This window comes from Mesoplodon densirostris, chromosome X (genome assembly GCF_025265405.1).
Source record: "Mesoplodon densirostris isolate mMesDen1 chromosome X, mMesDen1 primary haplotype, whole genome shotgun sequence".
NCBI lineage: Eukaryota > Metazoa > Chordata > Mammalia > Artiodactyla > Ziphiidae > Mesoplodon > Mesoplodon densirostris.
The window spans coordinates 28666652-28685768 of NC_082681.1; the positions used below are offsets into that span (position 1 = coordinate 28666652).

At 40.8% G+C, this 19117-nt stretch overlaps 1 protein-coding gene across 3 annotated transcripts in view; it reads left to right on the forward strand.

Moving 5' to 3' along the window:
* Positions 1 to 19117, forward strand: part of TENM1 (teneurin transmembrane protein 1) — a 596609-nt gene that overhangs the window by 455530 nt on the left and 121962 nt on the right. For all 3 annotated transcript variants that reach the window (XM_060088152.1, XM_060088154.1, XM_060088153.1), the window contains exons 19-20: positions 5706 to 5849; positions 13502 to 13751. In XM_060088152.1, coding sequence (XP_059944135.1) covers positions 5706 to 5849; positions 13502 to 13751 — 394 coding nt within the window. The remainder of the gene's footprint in view (positions 1 to 5705; positions 5850 to 13501; positions 13752 to 19117) is intronic.

The following is a 19117-nucleotide window of genomic DNA, read 5'->3' on the forward strand; positions in this document are numbered from 1 at the left end:
TTGTTTCATATTTGTTCCTCTCGCTAGAATGTGAGCAACGCAAGCTCCACTGGGGGGAGTGCTATCTTGTTCCATCTTATTCCTTCTCACATTCCCAGTGCCTGATGACAGGAAGTACTCATTAAATATCGTGAATTTGTTCACCCTGCCTTCTGTGGTACACAGGTCATCTGGGTTCCGGGTTCGCTTTTATGCAGCTAGGCTCGGACAAAGCAGCCCGAAAAAAAAAATTCTTAGGTAAGTTGTCAGTGTACAGGACCTCTTGGCCAAAGCGCTGTGTGGCTACCTCACTCCTGGATGCTTTTTACCTTTTCTACCTGTATTTTCTCTTCATTCAACTACTGTGTCGCTTTTAGCACTGTGATGTTTAAACTGGTAGGGTTATTTTTGTAAACTGGTAAGGTGCAGATCCTAAGTAAAATATTACCAAATTAAATCCAGTGACTCATTAAAAAGATAATACATCAGGGCTTCCCTGCTGGCGCAGTGGTTGAGAGTCCGCCTGCCAATGCAGGGGACACGGGTTCGTACCCCGGTCCGGGAAGATCCCACATGCTGCGGAGCGGCTGGGCCCGTGAGCCATGGCTGCTGAGCCTGCACGTCCAGAGCCTGTGCTCCACAACGGGAGAGGCCACAACAGTGAGAGGCCCGCATACCGCAAAAAAAAAAAAGATAATACATCATAACCAAGTACCGTAGAGTGTATTTTAGGACCTCAAAGATGGTTCAGCGTTAGGAAATGTATTGCTATAATTTACCACCTCAATAGATTAAAGGAGAAAACTATGTGAATATCTCCATAAGTACTGAAAAGGCACTTGGTAAAAATTCATCACCTGATTCTGACACTCTTAGTAAGCCAGGAATAATAGATAAACAAAGCATTTCAGGCCACTGGGCACTGTGTCAAATTGAGGAGTCTCTGGGGTTATCCTATCCTATGAGTAATCACTAGAGAATAGGAGAAAGTAGAAGTCATTCTGGGAGCAGGTACCCGTTCTCAGTAGATAGCATTTTATCTGTAGTTTTTGTCTATTGTGGCCGTGGCCTTCATTTGGTTTGTTAGGCCTCTCGTCTTTTATTGTTGTTGTTTTATATTAATCTATTTTAAAAGTATGGGAAATATTTCTTGTTCTATTTAATGATTTCTTTTCAATAAGAAGGTTTCGATCTTGTTGTTACTTACCTTTTAAATGTGATGAAATTATTTTTAGATGTTCCTTGAGTTCATGAAGGTAACATAAATTTCTCACACTGACTATCAGGCTACTTTTAATTATATATTGCCTTCATAAATGCAACCATTATGAATTCTGAAGCCTTAGCCTGAAGCTGTTGAAAATCATCTGCTTAATCTTGTCATATTTTGCACATCAGCTTCATTGCATGGCATCTTTACCTTGGCTGTTTAATGTCAGTCTCATATCGCAGCCCTTATAGGTGAATGTCACAGTCACTAAATCGGGTGTCAGGAGCACTGTGGCCCTCCACCTTCTTGCAGTCCCCGCATCACACTAATGCTGCTGCTCTGATAAGTAGAGTGTAATTCAGTTACTATTTTTCTAATGTCAAATGGCTTTGGGGGAGCAAGCTGCAGTCTTTCTTTATAAGCCAGTAGAATAAAGTCTTCTTTATAAGCCAGTGTTGTTGCAAGATGACTAACAGTGAAGTCAGGTGCAAATCCTGTGACCAGAGGACGGCATCCTCTACAAAAGTAGCAAGGCTATCTTGACAATCAGTGACTCTTGGTTAAGGAACATCCCATTAATATCTCTGTGTCAAGGTGAGGGAGAGAATAGGGGAAGACAGAAATCCAGACGGAATTAAGGGTGTCACAAGAGAGGCAGTCACATGGTTCAGAGAAAGTATTCTGCCATATTAACGGCTCTTTCTCAACTGCCTTCCCAGTATGTACACACCAGCATGGGACCACTATACCAGCTCCTAGGAAGAATAGCCTGGGACCCCCTCCTTCCCCACCTATCTCCACTCACTGCCAGACTGGTCTATCCTCCATAGCGCCTCTGAAGTGTTGATGAATAATTATTCTTTCTTTCCTATTACACTGTTCTTCCCAGGTCCCACTCCAGAATGCCGGAGGCTGAATCCTTTGCCTACACCGTGCTGTGTTGATGATCAGATGTGAGAGGCACCAGGCCACCTGGGAAGTGGTAGTGGGTCCACTCTGCTTATTGAACTGAGACTCAGCTGTCACAGTACCAGGCAGAGTGTAATGTCGGGGCTCAGCCTTTTCAGTGCCAGCCCCTGAGTAGCCCTTTTTTCCCCCATATTTAATGATATGAAAAAGAGTAGGCATTCAGTGCGTTACAGTCTGCTTCCATGAGAGGAAGTCTAGGATTGGTTGCTACTGTATTTGCCAGTTCCTTGTGCATTTGGAGAGCAGCTCAACTCCGTGGGGTGAAACGTCTGCCTTCTCATGCACCGACTGCAAGTTCCAGGATTCTGTTAAAGCGGCTGCTGTCAGAAAGAAACCTTGCCTTGTTACTCTGAGCAAGGAGCCACATACAAAAATACCCCGACACACAGCCATTCTCATTAAAGTCAGTTGGAATTTTGGACAAGTCTTAAGTATAAATCATAACATTATTAGCTCAGAGAGTTTTCTCAAGAGAAAGTAAATCTAATAAAAATTAGAGGGAACTTATTAAGTGGCCTCCTTGTTGCTATTTGCTATGACTAGGGGAAAAAATAATATAATTGTGGGGTTTGCAGCCAGTGCACTTTTTTTGTGGTGGGCTAGAGAGCAATTCAGACATGAGGAGGTGAAGAGAATGACTCATTACCATTGCACTGAGGATACTTTATGTAAGCATTTCCTGCCACAGAGTTGGGAGGATCTTTGTTCCTGAGAGGAAAAAAGCAGGCTCCAAACCACCATCAGAGGTCACCAGGGCACACTACTTATTTGCAAAACTGCACAATCACCTTCTGGAGAAGAGATTCTAGGGGAGCACGTCAGGCTTAAAATGTATAAGAGGCAGATCCTGACAATAGCAGGGAAGGAGATGTGGCTTTAAGGGAACTTGTAATCATTATCGTTGTGATTATTTATTAATCAAGACTTTTAAATGTTGGCAAGAGGGCTTCCCTGGTGGCGCAGTGGTTGAGAGTCCGCCTGCCGATGCAGGGGACACCGGTTCATGCCCCGGTCCGGGAAGATCCCACATGCCGCGGAGTGGCTGGGCCCGTGAGCCATGGCCGCTGAGCCTGCGCGTCCGGAGCCTGTGCTCCGCAACGAGAGAGGCCCCAACAGTGAGAGGCCCGCCTACCGCAAAAAAAAAAAAAATGTTGGCAAGAGAAGCAGAAACTGTGTTATTCTTCACACCAACATGGCCCTAAGTGTGCTTTCTCACCCCCTGATTTTTCCAACATGAGATACAGTGCTCTCTTTGGCTTTTGGGTTTGACTCCCCAACTTGAACTGATCAAATACAATCTTGAAAGAATGCATTTTAGAATCATAGAGTGAAATGCTAAAAGGGGACTATAAGAATTATCTAGTACAGCAGTTTTTGATCTGAGATCTTTATTTAGACTTCAGGAGATCAGTGATCCCCCTAGAATTATGTATAAAATTTTGTGTGCCTATGTGTTTTTCTAGGAGGAAGATCCATAACTTTTATCACATTCATAACAAAAGGTTCCCTGACCCAAAAGGGTCTAAGAACCACCAATTCTAGTCCATCCTCTCCCTTCCTCCTTTGTTACCAATGAAGAACAGACTCCCAGAGACGGAGAATAATATGCCTGCAACCACACAGCTAGTTAATGGCAGACCCAAGAATTGAAGTCTCTTCTGACTCTAGGTCTGAAACCAGTTATTTCCACTATAACAGAGTTGTTTTAACAAAGCACTGGGGACATGATAAGATATCAAGGAGATTGTAGACAGCAGTGATTTGTGCCACACGTGTAACCTGAACTAGATTACCTTTGAGATCCTCTTCACCACTGAAATTCTGTGTTTCTATCCATGTTAATAGAGAACAGCATTGAACCAGATGATCGCAAACTAATTTCCCTTTAGAAATCATTTCCACTGTATGATTAGTCTTTCCTGTTCCCTATTGATCTTCCTTGCTAATAGTGCTTGGTTAGAGCTAATACTAAAATGAGTTTGCATTCCAAGAGTCTTCACCAGCTGATGGCAGGGTAGAAGGGCATCCCCATCAGGACCAGCTACATAATTTGCAGGGCCCAGTATTAAATGAAAATACCCAGCCTCTTGTTAAAAATGTATTAAGGATTTCAAGACAGTGACAGGAGAACATTAAACCAAGTATGGGGCCCTTCTAAGCGTGGGCCCCTGTGTGGCCGCGCAAGTCACGCACCCGTGAAGATGGTCCTGATCCCTATTAAAGCCTTGATGGAGGGGAGACAAAGAGAAGTAAGCCTGTGGTTTGAAATTGGCCACAGATGACCCCCAAAGGTAATGAGTTGTATATTCACAATCATAAGGACTTTTTGGTTTATCTGTGCATGTGCTTGCACACGCACATGCACGTGCACACCTGAATCAGTTGGACTAAAATTACCATCTTTTCTCTTCACCTAATGCCCCAATCCAACACTAGTCTGCTTGAATTTTTCCTCTTAGGACCTATTGCACTGGCATTGTTTAAGCACACATTTTCATTACCAGTTTTCATAACCAGATGCCAAAAAAGAAACGAGTTCTCCAGGGGCATCTGAAGAGTCAGGTAGAGGCAGGTCCTCGAAAGCAATGGCATATGACCAGCTAGGGATATTTTAAGCTGCCAGAAAGGGGGAAAAGCAGCTTTGGGCTATGCAGTGTAGTGAGCTAATACTCTCAGGCTTAGAACATTATGAGGACACAAAGCATTTTAAATTCAAGAATCAGAACTCTGGGGTTCCAACAGGTAAGCAGATTTACCAGCTGAGAAAATGGTTCGGACTTGGGATACTTGAGTTCTACATATTTCAGTAGAGCAGAGGCACCCAAGTTACCACATTCTGCACTTCCCATTTTAGCAGCATACTGGGGTTCCCAGTTTAATGCACGACATCCGTGCTTCATAAGGGTTGGAGCCAAATGTTGGGTGATGTCCCATTGGTTAGAAACCAAAGCCTAACATGCACAAAGTGGAATTTACACTCACAGTGCTTGTAGAACTCTAAGCAAACTCAGACTTCTTGGCAAACTAAAGGCCAGTTAGCATGGGAGAAAATATAAATGGGCAAATCGATTTTTATTAGTCTCATGTGTAGTCAGTTGTTGTATAAGTGGCCCAGTACTCCAAAGCCAGCTTCCTAAGTGCATTTTGCACTCCAGAGAGATCAGAAAACAACTTTCCCTGCACTTCTACGACAAAGGTAAAGAAAGAAATTGTATCACCACAGCTTAAGCCTTCAGGGAGCTTATTTCTTCAGTTTTACAACACAGCCTTTTACCCAAAAACCCATACTAAAGCTTGATGTCCAGAACATATGGTGCGTACCTAATGACAGCCTCAGTGAGTCACTCATTCATATATTTATCCAATATGCACTGACTGGTCACTTTTGGATGCCTGATGCTATGCTAGGTGAAAAGTATTTGTGGTCAAATTTCAACCCAAATCAGAATTCAATAGCAGGTGTGTTAGCCAGAGGCTTACCAACCAGTGCAAAAATGAAGCAAATCTTTTTAAATGTTCTAATGTGTTATTAACTCTTTGTTTGCAGTGTCTGTGGGATATGAATATGAAATGTGCCCCGACTTTATTCTCTGGGAAAAAAGGACTGTTATCTTACAAGGTTTCGAGATGGATGCTTCTAACCTAGGAGGCTGGTCATTGAATAAGCATCATATTTTGAATCCTCAAAGTGGTGAGCACATTTTTTGATATTTATTAATACTATTTTCCTAATGCTATATACATATATATGTAATACTTATTGCAGAAAATTTGGAAAAGTACAAGGAAAAAAGTACTTATAAGTCCACCACCTAGTGATGACCACATTATATTTCTTTTCAAATGGATCTGATTTCAAATTAGTGCTAATAGAGTGAGACCTCTTCACAAAGTTATATGAAACTGGGTTTTAAGAATCATCTGTCGCGGCTTCCCTGGTGGCACAGTGGTTAAGAATCCGCCTGCCAATGCAGGAGACACAGGTTCGAGCCCTGGTCCGGGAAGATCCCACATGCCACGGAGCAACTAAGCCCGTGCGCCACAACTACTGAGCCTGTGCTCTAGAGCCCACGAGCCACAACTGCTGAAGCCCACGCGCCTAGAGCCAGTGCTCCGCAACAAGAGAAGCCACCAGAATGAGAAGACCGCGCACTGCAACGAAGCATAGCCCCCGCTCACCACAACTAGAGAAAGCCCTCACGCAGCAACAAAGACCCAATGCAGCCAAAAATAAATTAAATAAATAAACTTATTTAAAAAAAATCATCTGTCATTACTGCGCTATCCCAGGTGATTAACCAGTTTATCTGACATTGTAACCAACTTCTAAAAATTGGAATGATATTTGCTGTATTTCATATGATCTAAGACACCATCGATTATAAGTACACCATTATTTTATGGAAAATGCTGTCAATTAAACAGTGACACACACTGATTGCAAGATACATACTTATTCCAGAGATGTGAAAATAGGAAGCAAAATGTGCATCTTAGAATTAATGAATCAACTAAGTGATACAGTTTTTAAAGAGTTTTAGTGAACTCTGTCCCATTTTAAACACAACAACCCTGCAGTGTGGCCTTAACCCCATTTAAAAATCAAGACTCCGAAGCTGAGTCACGTTACTTTCCCCCTAGGGCTCACAGTAAGTGGCCAAGAGCTGTCCATGTGCTCTTTCTCTACGCTAGTTTTTTATCCACATAAATGTCAGTATATGCAATAAGAAGCTGGGGTAGAGTAAAGGGACAGGAATGGGTAATAGAGAAAAAGAGGTAAGAGGAACACAGGGGAAGAAGAGAAAGAATCTGGGAAAAGAGTACAGCTCTGGACTTCACTTAGTTTTAAGCCTCCTAAGTCCTGGACTTAGGAAAGAGGGAAAAGCAGTGAGAATCAGGACACTCCCATTTTCAACCTTTGCCTTCTTTGTACCACTTCTCCTGCTGTTACTTTCTCCTAGTTTGTAATTTAAATGTTAAATAAATCAGGAGAGGAGACCACAGGTGGCCTTTAATTCCATGCTTCTCTCAGACAGACTGATTTTGCTACCCTAGTTATAAATGCTTCATCCAAGTCACTTCATCTCCTTTTGCTGGGAAACCAATCGTTGGTGTTTCCATCCAGCGTCATTTGAACATCTACTGGTAAGTTTTCACCGTGAAATGATATTCCTTTTCATCTAAAGAGGCAGATTCTGACCAACCTTTAGTAGAATGTGTACTTTGGGTTATTTCTCCAGGACTGGGGAAATGAATGTATGTATGAGGCAGCTACACCCTTCCATCCAGCTGCCCTTGTATCCCTCTTACCTTTGTGAAAGGCCGGGTTATCTTGTAAGGCCATGAACTGACCAAGGCTAAGAGATCCGTTTTATAACCACACCTATGGTCTTATTCATTTGCACCGTAGTTAAATCAACCAATCCAACCAGCCACACAGGCTGGGAAATTTTGATCGGCAAAGCTAACCAGGTTTGCTTCAACCACAGAATGAGACCACCTACCAGAGTCCCAGTGTGGGCCCTGAAGATGGAGTCCATTGCTATATGCCCTTGTTATACCTCCTTCCCCTCATTCAAGGAAGATCCTAAATTCCACTTCCAACTGTTTTTTTTTTTAAGAGCAAAGATTCAGGCACGGATATAAAATGTCAACTTTTTTTCTGTTGTCAAAAGGAGAATCACAGTTTTAAAAGTATAAAAACGAAAGGGCAGATGCCACTTATTAAATTATTAGGTTTTTTTGTTTTGATTTGAAAGAGTTTGACATTTTAAGCAGCCGTTTCTTTTCCACTCACTTTTATTGGCTTGTATGGATTGTCTCTTTCAAATGCCTGTCATTGACATTAAACACAAAGTGGAAATGACCTCAGTCCAGCCCCCAGCTGTGTGCTCCCAGTCCTATATTCTCTTACCATTTGCTTCACCCAGGTTTAAAAATTCAGAACAGAGGGGAGCCATTCAGAAAGTTGGCTTTAGGGGCCCCCCTGATTTCCACAAATGTGTCCTTTTCACCCCTGATTCACCAGTAATTGGTTTTTAGGTAATAGGTACCAAGTTATTTCTGGGAATCTTTTTAACAGCTTTACTGAAGTATAACTTATACACCACAAAATTTACTCATTTTAAGTGTACACTTCAATGATTTTTAGTAAATGGTAGAGTTGTGCAACCATCACCACCACAGAGTTTTAGAATGTTTTTATCACCCCAAAAGATCCCTTGTACTCACCCCAACCCCACTAAATCTACTTTCTGTCTCTTTCTGAGAATTTTTATTCTGAGAAAGAAACCTTACTTAAGATAGATCTTTTAAAAGGAAGATTTGTTCATGTTATCATCTCATTTTTTGGCACATTGTATTTCTAACCAAGAACTGGTCACACTTGCCAGGAAACAGATCTGAAGGCAGCTCTGCCAGTGCCTTTCAGCCTGCCCTTGGACACGAAAACCTCTCTTGGGACATTTTCAGAATCTAAATCCCACCCATAAACGCAGTTTTAGAAGCAGGAATGATAAGTGTGAAGGAGCAGCTTTGAGAGGACCAATTAGAAAGCAATGCTCTTTCCCCCTCAGGTCAGACCGTCTTTTCTGACTGATTAAGGCCAGAGCCTAACTCTTTAGACACCCCGCTTTTTTGATCTGAGACAGATAGCAGATTAGAAACAAGAATCTGTCTTCCCCCAATTTCCTCTCGCTGGTTAAAAAGACACCTGTAATTAGATTGGATGTCTGCTGCCATTCAATTCTGCAGTTTTTCTTTGGCTCCAACATCATTATGCAGCGGGTAGTTTCTAGTAGGCAGTGTTTTCAGACCATTTGTCATTTCAGTTGCAGCAATTGTATTTACCTGACAATTAACCATTGGTTGTGGAGCGTTGTTTCCAAATATTATGCCTGATATATCGAGATGGTTCCTGCTTTCACTGTGAGATTAAAAAAAAAAACTAGGAATTTGTGTTTTTCAATATTATTCCTTCAAATTACAACTTCTTAGTGATTACAGAGTGTACATATTTATTCTTTTAAGATAAATCAGTTCTTTAAAATTATGCCAGTTGAGTGTTTAAAATTATTAGGAAAAACAATCCAGGGTTCTGATTGGGTATCGTCATCTGTCTGAAATGGATAAAGAATTTCCTTTAACTTAGCCTCCAAGATAGGCCAGTAGTTTGTTGGCAAATGGTTTTAGTGGGAGGACAAGTAAGTTTCCATTGATCACGTTGGCATATCTCCCAGTTTGTGTTTATATCCTCTCAGTCAAGTCCTAAGAGAAATATGTATTGGGTCCCATGTTCATAAGCCTGAAAAATGGTTTCTTCTTTGAAATCAGCATAAAGCACCACCCACTGGCTCCCAAGGGGAATTTTTATTTCAAACTTATTTATAAGCTTCAAAAGAAGTTCTGAGCAAGGTAGCAGGAAGATATGAGTAGTGTGTTTAAAAGTGTGCTTAACTTACTATACAACAGGCTTGACTTTTTGGCAGAGGAAAGGAAACCTTGAGGGAGAAAATGTGCTGTAGGGCTCCAGCCAGTGGAGTTTCTTTGTTGACTGTAAACAAGACACCCAATCCTTAGCAGGAAGTTGGCCTTCATATAAATAATGTGTGTAGTCTCAGGATCATTTGATTCTGTTTTCAAAATGAGCATGTGTGGCAGAATAAACTGGAAAGGAGGCAGCAGTAATTGATCAAGATTTCCAGGAACATAAACAAAATATTTTCAAAGCAACCTTTTGCAGAAGAATTGGTGTTAAATCATTGTTGCTAGATGGTATGCCCCGGTTCTATGTAATGGAAGGTTAAACAGATTCTTGAAACAACAAAAACACCCTTCAAAATGATCTATCTTTCCTGGGCAATACAAAAGGGGTTTGCCCATTTTTGTTTTGATTGCTTCAGCTTTAAACAGGAATGGTAATTTCAGTACACGGGCACTTTAGTACCTTACATGAAAGCAAGACATCAATTGTTGAGATGTAATCAGAAAGTACATTGCCTTATGTTTTATTTCCTTTAATCATTCTTCTTCTTTGATGGAGTGCTGGGCTTTCTAATAGAAAAGAGGAGTTTTAGAATTGCAGGCTTAGAAGAATGGTTTAGAATAGCCACCTTAGTTTTTAAATTGCCAGGAGCCTGGTAATAACATGTCATTTTGAAGGTAATTGTTATCTATACCATTATATTAATATCAAAAAAAATGGAGATCTATCTGTGAAAATAGATGTTAATAGCAAATCTGCTATTTCCAAGCCCATAATTGGAAATATTTTTGAATGATATACCCTGTAGTGCATTGCTAAAATACTGACATGCTAAACAGTTGGTTTTCTCATTTATTAAAGAACATATCATAGTCTCATTGGTACGATATTCAGTGAGTGATCATCAGGAGATTTCTTTTCAATGATGTTGTGCAACTGTCATACCAGTTCTCATTCACTTTCTCCCAATTCATTTAAATTGCAGTATTGATCACATTGCAATTAAGTGTTTTTTGAGAAATGAAATTCCATCCTGTTAATCTAACTTAATTAACTATTCTAAATCTTTAGAGACTTCTTTACTGCCTAATAAAGTTATTAATAAAATAAATAAGAAAGTAGTGAGCCTCAAGATATCTATCTCATGGTTCTACAATGACAGACCAATTTGTTGGGGCATAAGCTCATAGCTGGTCCTGCAGATCATATGTTGAAAAAATAGCCAGAAATCACCTTGGGAGGGAAAGTAAAATTACTTAAGAGTTGAAATCCAAAGGCTATATGAGTATGGGATTTCTGTTTCCTGGAAGGCCCCTTCTAGGTTCATATTTGGTGCCATGGTTTTGTGCATGTTTCACCCTCTTATCTATTTTTGCCAGCAACGTTCCTATTTCAGAGTGATCAGTAGTTTCTATGGTAGGACTGTGGGACTAAAAGTTGGAAGAAAACTGAGGGAGACATTTCAGGAAATGTTTAGGGAGAGTAACAGGTAGTCCGAGGAGATAGATAGCAGGGGTCATGGGAGAAAAAATAAGACTGGACAGGATAACTGCATTCATTCATTTGCTGTCAGTTACTTCAGCCTGACACATTGGCATGCCTTCTCACCACATGGCTTTGTTTTTTTTTTTGTTGTTGTTTGTTTGTTTGTTTTGTGTGTGTGTGGTACGCGGGCTTCTCACTGCTGTGGCCTCTCCCGTTGCGGAGCACAGGCTCCGGATGCGCAGGCTCAGCGGCCATGGCGCACGGACCCAGCCGCTCCGCGGCATGTGGGATCCTCCCAAACCGTGGCACGAACCCGTGTCCCCCGCATCGGCAGGCGGACTCTCAACCACTGCGCCACCAGGGAAGCCCTGTTTTTTTTTTTTTTTTACCTGTCCTGGCTCATTCTGGGTAGACTTGAGCTATTTAGCACAGCAGTACTTGTTCCTTGGGTTTTCTGCCCAGGCTCAGCAGGTTTTCAAAATCATTGGAATTTGGACAAGGAAACTATAAGAGACTCAAAGCCTATTTTCAACATTTACTGAGCACTTATAACAACTTGGCCACAGGGATGGGCACTGAAACGCAGGAAGGAGTAAGACAGAGGGTGTGCCTTCAAGGAGCTCGTGTTCTAATAGGGAAGACAGAGAAGTGATGAAAACTGTATCATACATGTGGCAAGTGTTATAACAGAGCTATGGAAAACTGCACATACAGAGGAGGAAGTAACTAATTCTGGCTGGATAGAGCACTGGGGAAGAACTGAGCTGAGCTTTGGAGGATAGGTAAGAGTTTCCCAAACAAACAAGATGAGGAAGGCATTCAGGATAGAGGGACTAGCAAAGTACAAAAGCAGAGAGGAAGGGCTTCCCTCGTGGTCCAGCGGTTAAGAATCTACCTTCCAGTGCAGGGGACGCGGGATCGATCCCTGGTCAAGTAACTAAGATCCCACATGCTGCACAGCAACTAGAGAGAAGCCCACGTGCCACAACAAAGACCCGCCACAGCCATAAGTACATAAATAAATAATTTTTTTAAAAAAGCAGAGAGGAATGGAAGCATGTGAAAACACTTGTAAATAGTTTGCTGTAGCTGAAGCTCAGGAGACACAGGAGAGGGCGATGAGACAGAAGGCTGAAGAAGGAAGCAAGAGCCAAATCATGAAGGACTTTGTATTCCTTAATAATAAGGAATGGACCCCTTACTCCACAGAGGGTGTGGAACTATTAAAAGTTTTTAAGCCACAGATTGAAATAATCTCTATGGCAGGAGTGTGGACAGTGGTTTGGAGATGGGTATGCATGGAGACCAGGAGACCAAGAACTTAAGACAAACTGAACAAAAGCAGTCGTGGTAGGAATGGAGACCATGAAACTGGTTCAACATATTTTAGGAGATAGACTCAATGGGGGTTTAGTAATTAATTAGGTTTAGAGAGTGAGGAAAAGGAGAGCCACAGTGGTGCCCACATTCCCAACTTGGGTAAATACACGCCTAGTGATACCTCGGAAGATCAGTAGGGAACACAGGAGGAGGAGGAGGGTTTGGTAGGGGAGTGCAGAAAAATAAAATAAAAATAATGAGTTCAGTTTTCAATTTGTTGAGTTTGAGGTACCTGTGAGGCATCCAAGTAAAGAGATCACTAGGAAATTGCATGTCAGGTGAAAACTCTAGACGGGAGAAAGTTTCGGCATAGAGAGATGGGAGTTAAAGCCGTGAGAATGGATGAGATTGCCCACAGAAAATGACTGCAAAGTATTTTCCAGCATTCTCATAAGTCAGTATCTCTATTTCCTGCACTGATGATAGTGAGATATGGTCCAAAAGAGTGGAAAATTCAAGTCCTTTTCTTATATCTTTGAAGTGCATTCTAGCAATATGATTTCTTTTCTTTTCACAGAAGTAGATTACCTTCCTGATTGTGTTTTGCTAAGGTTAATATTAAAATTGACTGATACTCCCTTTTCACGAACCCGTTGCATAGTGTGGGTGGTTTGAAGTCCGACAGGTGTGCGCCAGGCATCAGAAGAAAGTCAGCCAGAGATGAAAAATGAGCCACAGATGATTCACAGAGCCCAAAGTGAACAGGAGATCATTAAAAGTTAGTCATTAAATGCTTCATTGAGGCATTTAGAATCAACATTAAAGGGACTGGGTATATTACTCCATTTCACAGATGGGCAAACTGAGGCAAAGTGTTATGCTGCCATTAGTTGTAGCTGTGCAGTCAAATAAAACCTGGGGCAATGTGCTTCACTCTCAAGTTCTTTTATAGCAGGCCAACGCTCCTTCCTGCTTTGAACAATGAGAAATTAAAATATCACTGAGAATATTGTGTGGTAATTTTTTTAATTCTTTTTTATTCCCCTTGGATCTAGGAATCATACATAAAGGGAATGGAGAAAATATGTTCATTTCCCAGCAGCCTCCAGTCATATCAACCATAATGGGTAATGGACACCAACGGAGTGTTGCCTGCACCAACTGCAATGGCCTCGCCCACAACAACAAACTCTTTGCTCCCGTTGCCTTAGCTTCTGGCCCTGATGGTAGTGTGTATGTTGGTGACTTCAATTTTGTAAGGCGAATATTTCCCTCGGGAAACTCCGTTAGTATTTTGGAATTAAGGTAAGGCTCCTCTAATCTCTGTTTGCTTAGTGGATAAGGAAAAAGCAAGAATGAGAAAACAGGAAGAGACAAGGCATTGCCAGAAGGAGCAGAAAATGCAGTTGCCCATATTGTAGTACTGAGCTAAGATGCAGGAATAGGGACACAGACATAGGTCACCATGGCTACTCGTACTTGAAGAAACCTTTGAGCACTGCTTTGGAGAACCAGGAAGTGTTGACATCCCTGTATGTGTGGCCTTCCCTGGGTGCATTCCTGTCACTGACGTGGATCTCAGTACTTCTGAGTGCTCAGGTAAGTCACTCAACCCCTGCTCTGGCCACTATGAAGACTGATCAGCAATATCTGGTATTCATTCTAGCAGGTAGAAGTGTTGTCAAATCCAAAAGGCTAAATTTTCTAAGTTCCCCAGGTCCAGTCTTTTGAAGTGGTCATTTCATCAAAAGGAAAATGGCCATCTGTGTTTGTGTGGCATTTTGAGGAAGGATTACTTTTTTATCCTTGCAAGCTCTAATCCATTGGGAAAAAATGATTAACGCATTCATCTTTAGGCTTTCTCCCTCTGTTTTAGAAATTTTCTTGAGAGTACAAAGTATTTTGGCACCTTTTGAAAGGAATTCATACCTCTTGGTATTTCATATTTTGAAGTTACACAAAGATAGCAAGTAAATAGACCATGGCTTAATCAGCTTTATTTCTCTTTATAAGGATATAAGACACAAATATATGTCCCCCGGAGTCCTAGAAAAGGAAAACATCCTCTCTCATCTCAGTAGAGATAAACAGACCTGTTTCCCTTTCCCTGGGTAAACTGGTAGAGCCTTTCTTCTCATTGGTTATGACAGCTTTATCCCTGACACATGCCTTCAGGGCATTAGGCTGAAAATTTCCCTATGTTCCAGGAGACTTTGGCGCCACTCTATAAACTATTCGACAAAACAGTTCTTGCCTCATTCATCACCTCATTGACCTGAAAAGTAGTGACTGGGAGAATAGAGACAATGATGGAACAACTTGTATGTATGGAGCACAGTCAAGACCAGTGAAAGCACATGCAAAATCTTGGGTCATTTTAATTTAACACTCATGTTGACACAAACGTGGAAATTTGAATACATAAGGACAGTCCTCGAAATTTTTCAGATTCTCGTGCTTTGCTTTGGAATCTACCTCCTGTTTCTCAGACTGAGTTAGTCTTTCATACCTAGCTGGGGAAATCTTCTAGTCCCAAGCCCCCATCCATTTTTCACATTAATTCACTCCAGTTTTAATACATTTCTTAATTATAATTGCAAACGCTGTCATAGAGAACGAAGCTGTTAAATCCCTTGACTGATAAAAAAATAGATTGTAAAATTAAGATTTTATAAAGATAAAGCACATCTACAGAGTCTAGAGAGGTACTAATTCATAGCACCCTGCCCTAATCAAATGTTCATGTACCTCGGGATGTCATACCTCACTGGGATTTGTCATTACAAGCACTATATCCCTTTGGGCACCTACTTAGTGGAAAGTCAATAAGGAAGGCCAAGATGGCTGTATGCCTGGATTTGCAAATGTTTTATACAGCATTCTATGTTGTTTTCAAAATCCTAGGGAAGTTCTGTCTACCTGATGCGGAACATGGGTGGAGCACTGAACAATTCATTCACCATCTGAATATTTCCAGGCATGCAGATCTTGGCCGTCCGGTAGACAGAGACCTTGTCTTGCTGACCCTATATAGCCAACCCTATAAAACCTATATAGCTAGCCCCTATATAGCTAACTCCTCAGAGGAAAAAACCATAGGATTATCTATAAAAACAAAAAAGAAAACCCAGCTAAATTTAGTCCTTTCCGTTGTAATTTAAATGCAAATTTACCTAAGGTGGAGCAATTGTCATTCATCAAGGAGATTCTCCCTCGTCAAGGATCCTTAACTGTTCACAAATTTGAATTTTAGTCCCAAGTACCTTATGACCTTCAACATAAAGTCATTTGAAGACTAAAGTAGAATAACTTGGACCCTAATTGCAGTGATTTTCTCAGTAGAAAGGAAAATTCATTTCTGATGGCGTGAAGTATTTTCCGATCCCTCTACTCCTTCTTACTCCAAAACACCGCTCTCTCTCACTGTCACAGCTCTTCAAATGCATAGGCGAGTGCACACAATGAGCTCATACACCCAGGCCCTCACTTAGCCTGAGTCTCCCTGGCTGGCTCTTCTGAGCTGACTTCCTGTAGAGCAATTCTTCCTAACATTCTCTTTTTAAATTCTCAGATCTTTTTGAGAATCTATTGTATGTTATGGGCCTTCTCCCCAGAAAAAAAATTCACAAAAAATTCAGGGGTCACAAATTTTCCCTCTCCCCACATTCCCCCCCACCTCCCGTGGATGAAGCCCTTTCATAGACTCATGGTTAAGATTCCCTGCATTAGGTTCAAGAAGAAAAAAATAGTTCTTCCTTCTCTACTCCGACACTCCTCTGACTGGCCATCGGAGAAATAAGCTGATTGAATATATATATATATATATATATATATATATATATATATATATATATATATATGAATATGATCATTTTGACCTAATTAACAGGTAACTCCCTATTTGACTGCAGTCAGTACCATCCACCCAGTCTGTGACAGCAAACATTATCTGTCATGTTTACTAAGAAACTAATACAGTTCTTATTAGATTCACTTTTTTTAAAAAAGTATCTATCCTGATCGGTAGCCTGTACTGTACACATTGCATCTTTCACATACAATTGGTGAATTTTTATATTTGCTTTGTAACTTTTCCAGACTTAAACTTCCTGGGGAGAAATAAGTTGATATAAGGGGCTTTGCTAGCTTCACAGCCATAATGTTCATTGAATTCTACTGTATATAGACAGAAACTTCATTTCGTACCAGTTTTTGGTTGATGTTAAAATCAGTTAATTTAATTGCCCCCCTCCAGTGCATATTAGTCATTTTATTTGGTTGAGTCACCTGTTTCCTTGGAAACACAGACTATATATAGTCATTATGTTATTGGTTGCATTTAAAGCTGTGAATGAAAGAACAATATCCTCAATAAGTTGTTACAGAAAGGGATACAGAACATTCTAGATCTTCACTGTCTGTCAGGTTATTCATTATATAACTTAACTACTCTGTTTTCTACTTTTCTATCTATAAAATTGGCTTCACGTTAATATTTGAGCATCCTCTTACATGTCTTAAACGGTTTAACTTGTTTTAAGATCCACAGATGGGTACTTCTCAGCCCAGAGTTTGATGACACTTTGAGAGGACATAAAGCTTACTCCTACTGGATGCCCTTCTAGATTTCCTTCTCTTTCATCCTCTTGTTCCATTTGGGGGCACACTGAACAATTCCAGATGCCCCTTGACATTTCAAAGATTAGAAGACTATAGATTTTTCCTCTCAGCTCTACCGATCCAAACTGTCCCCAGTTGAGTTTCTTTCATCTGACCTCAAAAATAATTTCATTTTCATTGGTGGATGATCATTTATTTCCTCAAGCTGATCCCCCATTGGCTGAATGGGGAGGGCAAGGAAAAGTCAGTTATGTGATTATTATTAGCAACATGCCAAGAACAACAATATTATTTCTTGTTATTTAAGTATATCCCTTTGCCTGTTTACTGCAGATTTCATCTGCACATATACATCTTAGTGCTTCCTTCCAGTGAGAAATTGAGATAAAATGATAAAGAAGGGAAGCTTATAAGATCATGCAATTAAACCTTAGGGAGTCGCAAAAATACATTCTGTGAAGATTTTTTTTTAAGATAGATTTATTTCTATATGAGATAGTTTAGGTCTAGGTATCCCTAGTGACTTGCTTCTCGTGTTAAAATTTTAAACACACACACATATTTCAGTAACACAAAAGTGATATCACAGATTTGTGAGCTTAGTGATAGAAAGAGTCCATGGAGGCATCTGGTACAATGTAGTGCCCACTGCATCCCTGACGGTTGATCATCTGTACTTTGTTTGATCCTTTTCAATAACAGAAAACTTACATATCTCTCTAGACAGTCCATTGCATCTTTGGAATGCTCTGTTGAAAATTCTTCCTTATATTGCCTTCATGAAACATCCACTCAGTAGTGGCAAATGTTAACATCTGAAGCACAGAAGCCACTTCCCTCGTTTACCTGAGAAACTTTCGCAAGTGTAAAGACAGATTACCATAGGTTCCTGAGCTTTCTCTTCTTCATTCTCTACATCCCCAAGTCCTTCAACTATTTCTCATCAATTAATGACTGTTTCCTCTTCCTTTGATTATGGCCTCAGGGTCATTTTTCAGTTTTCTAAAACTTACATGGATAGTTATATAAGTAAAAACAGGAGACACCATGTCAAGTGCTTTGCAAGAATTTAAATATGAATATCCTCTTGCTCCCCTCTCATCTTCTAATTTCACGAATCTATTAGAAAACTTATTAAGCATAACTGGAAATGACTTATTCTTTATAAAAACCTCATTCTGTTATTCTTCAAGATGCTGTTATTCTCCAGATATTTATTTTGTCCTTTCATTAAAAATGAAAGAAAGAAAAAAAAAATAAGAGCCAGGCGGATGCTTCTTGGTACCTTGAGTAATTTGGACTTGACAAATGTCACTGTGACATGAAAATTTCTCGAGATGTTACTGTTTCTTTTACAGTGACTGGTTAATATTTCCTACATTGTTCTCAGGACTCAACTCCTGTCATTGACTAGGGATTGAGTAGAATTGGAATAGCACCCACTTAGGGGCAGTTAGCATGCTGAGAGGCAGTGGAACTTGTAGAGTACTCTGCTGAAGGAGCGTATGGAATGTGGACTTTGAGGGCTCTGAAAATATCTGAGAAATGACCAAGAACCTTCCTCTTGTCAGCAGCACTGGAGCTACAAAGACAGAAACAAACTACATGTAGGTGAAATAGGTGGTTACCTTCCCAGTGTAACCTCATGTATTAGCATTGACACTCAAAGGCTCCCTTTACCTCACCCCAAAACATCTTCGCTGGCCTTCCACAGTGCCCCAATTTCCACTCTAAGAAATGTGTTCCTCTGAGTTGAGACATTGCCTCTCCGAGAGTCCCCAACACAGGAACCTGTGTTAGAATGACCCATCAAGCTAACATCATCATTAATCCCTGGGCATGGATTCGTTTGTGAGATTGCTTTTCAAACGAACTGCTAGCTGAAAGTAGGACCCTAAACACAAGACAGGTAAGTTGAGATAGGGCCAAGGGACAGAGCCAGAGAATGAGGACAGTCTTAGATGAGGGTTTGCTGAAGTTGGAAGATCTAAGAAGTCAACCAGTGGCAGGAGTGGAAACTCGGTCTTCAAAGGAAGACTACCATGGGAAGA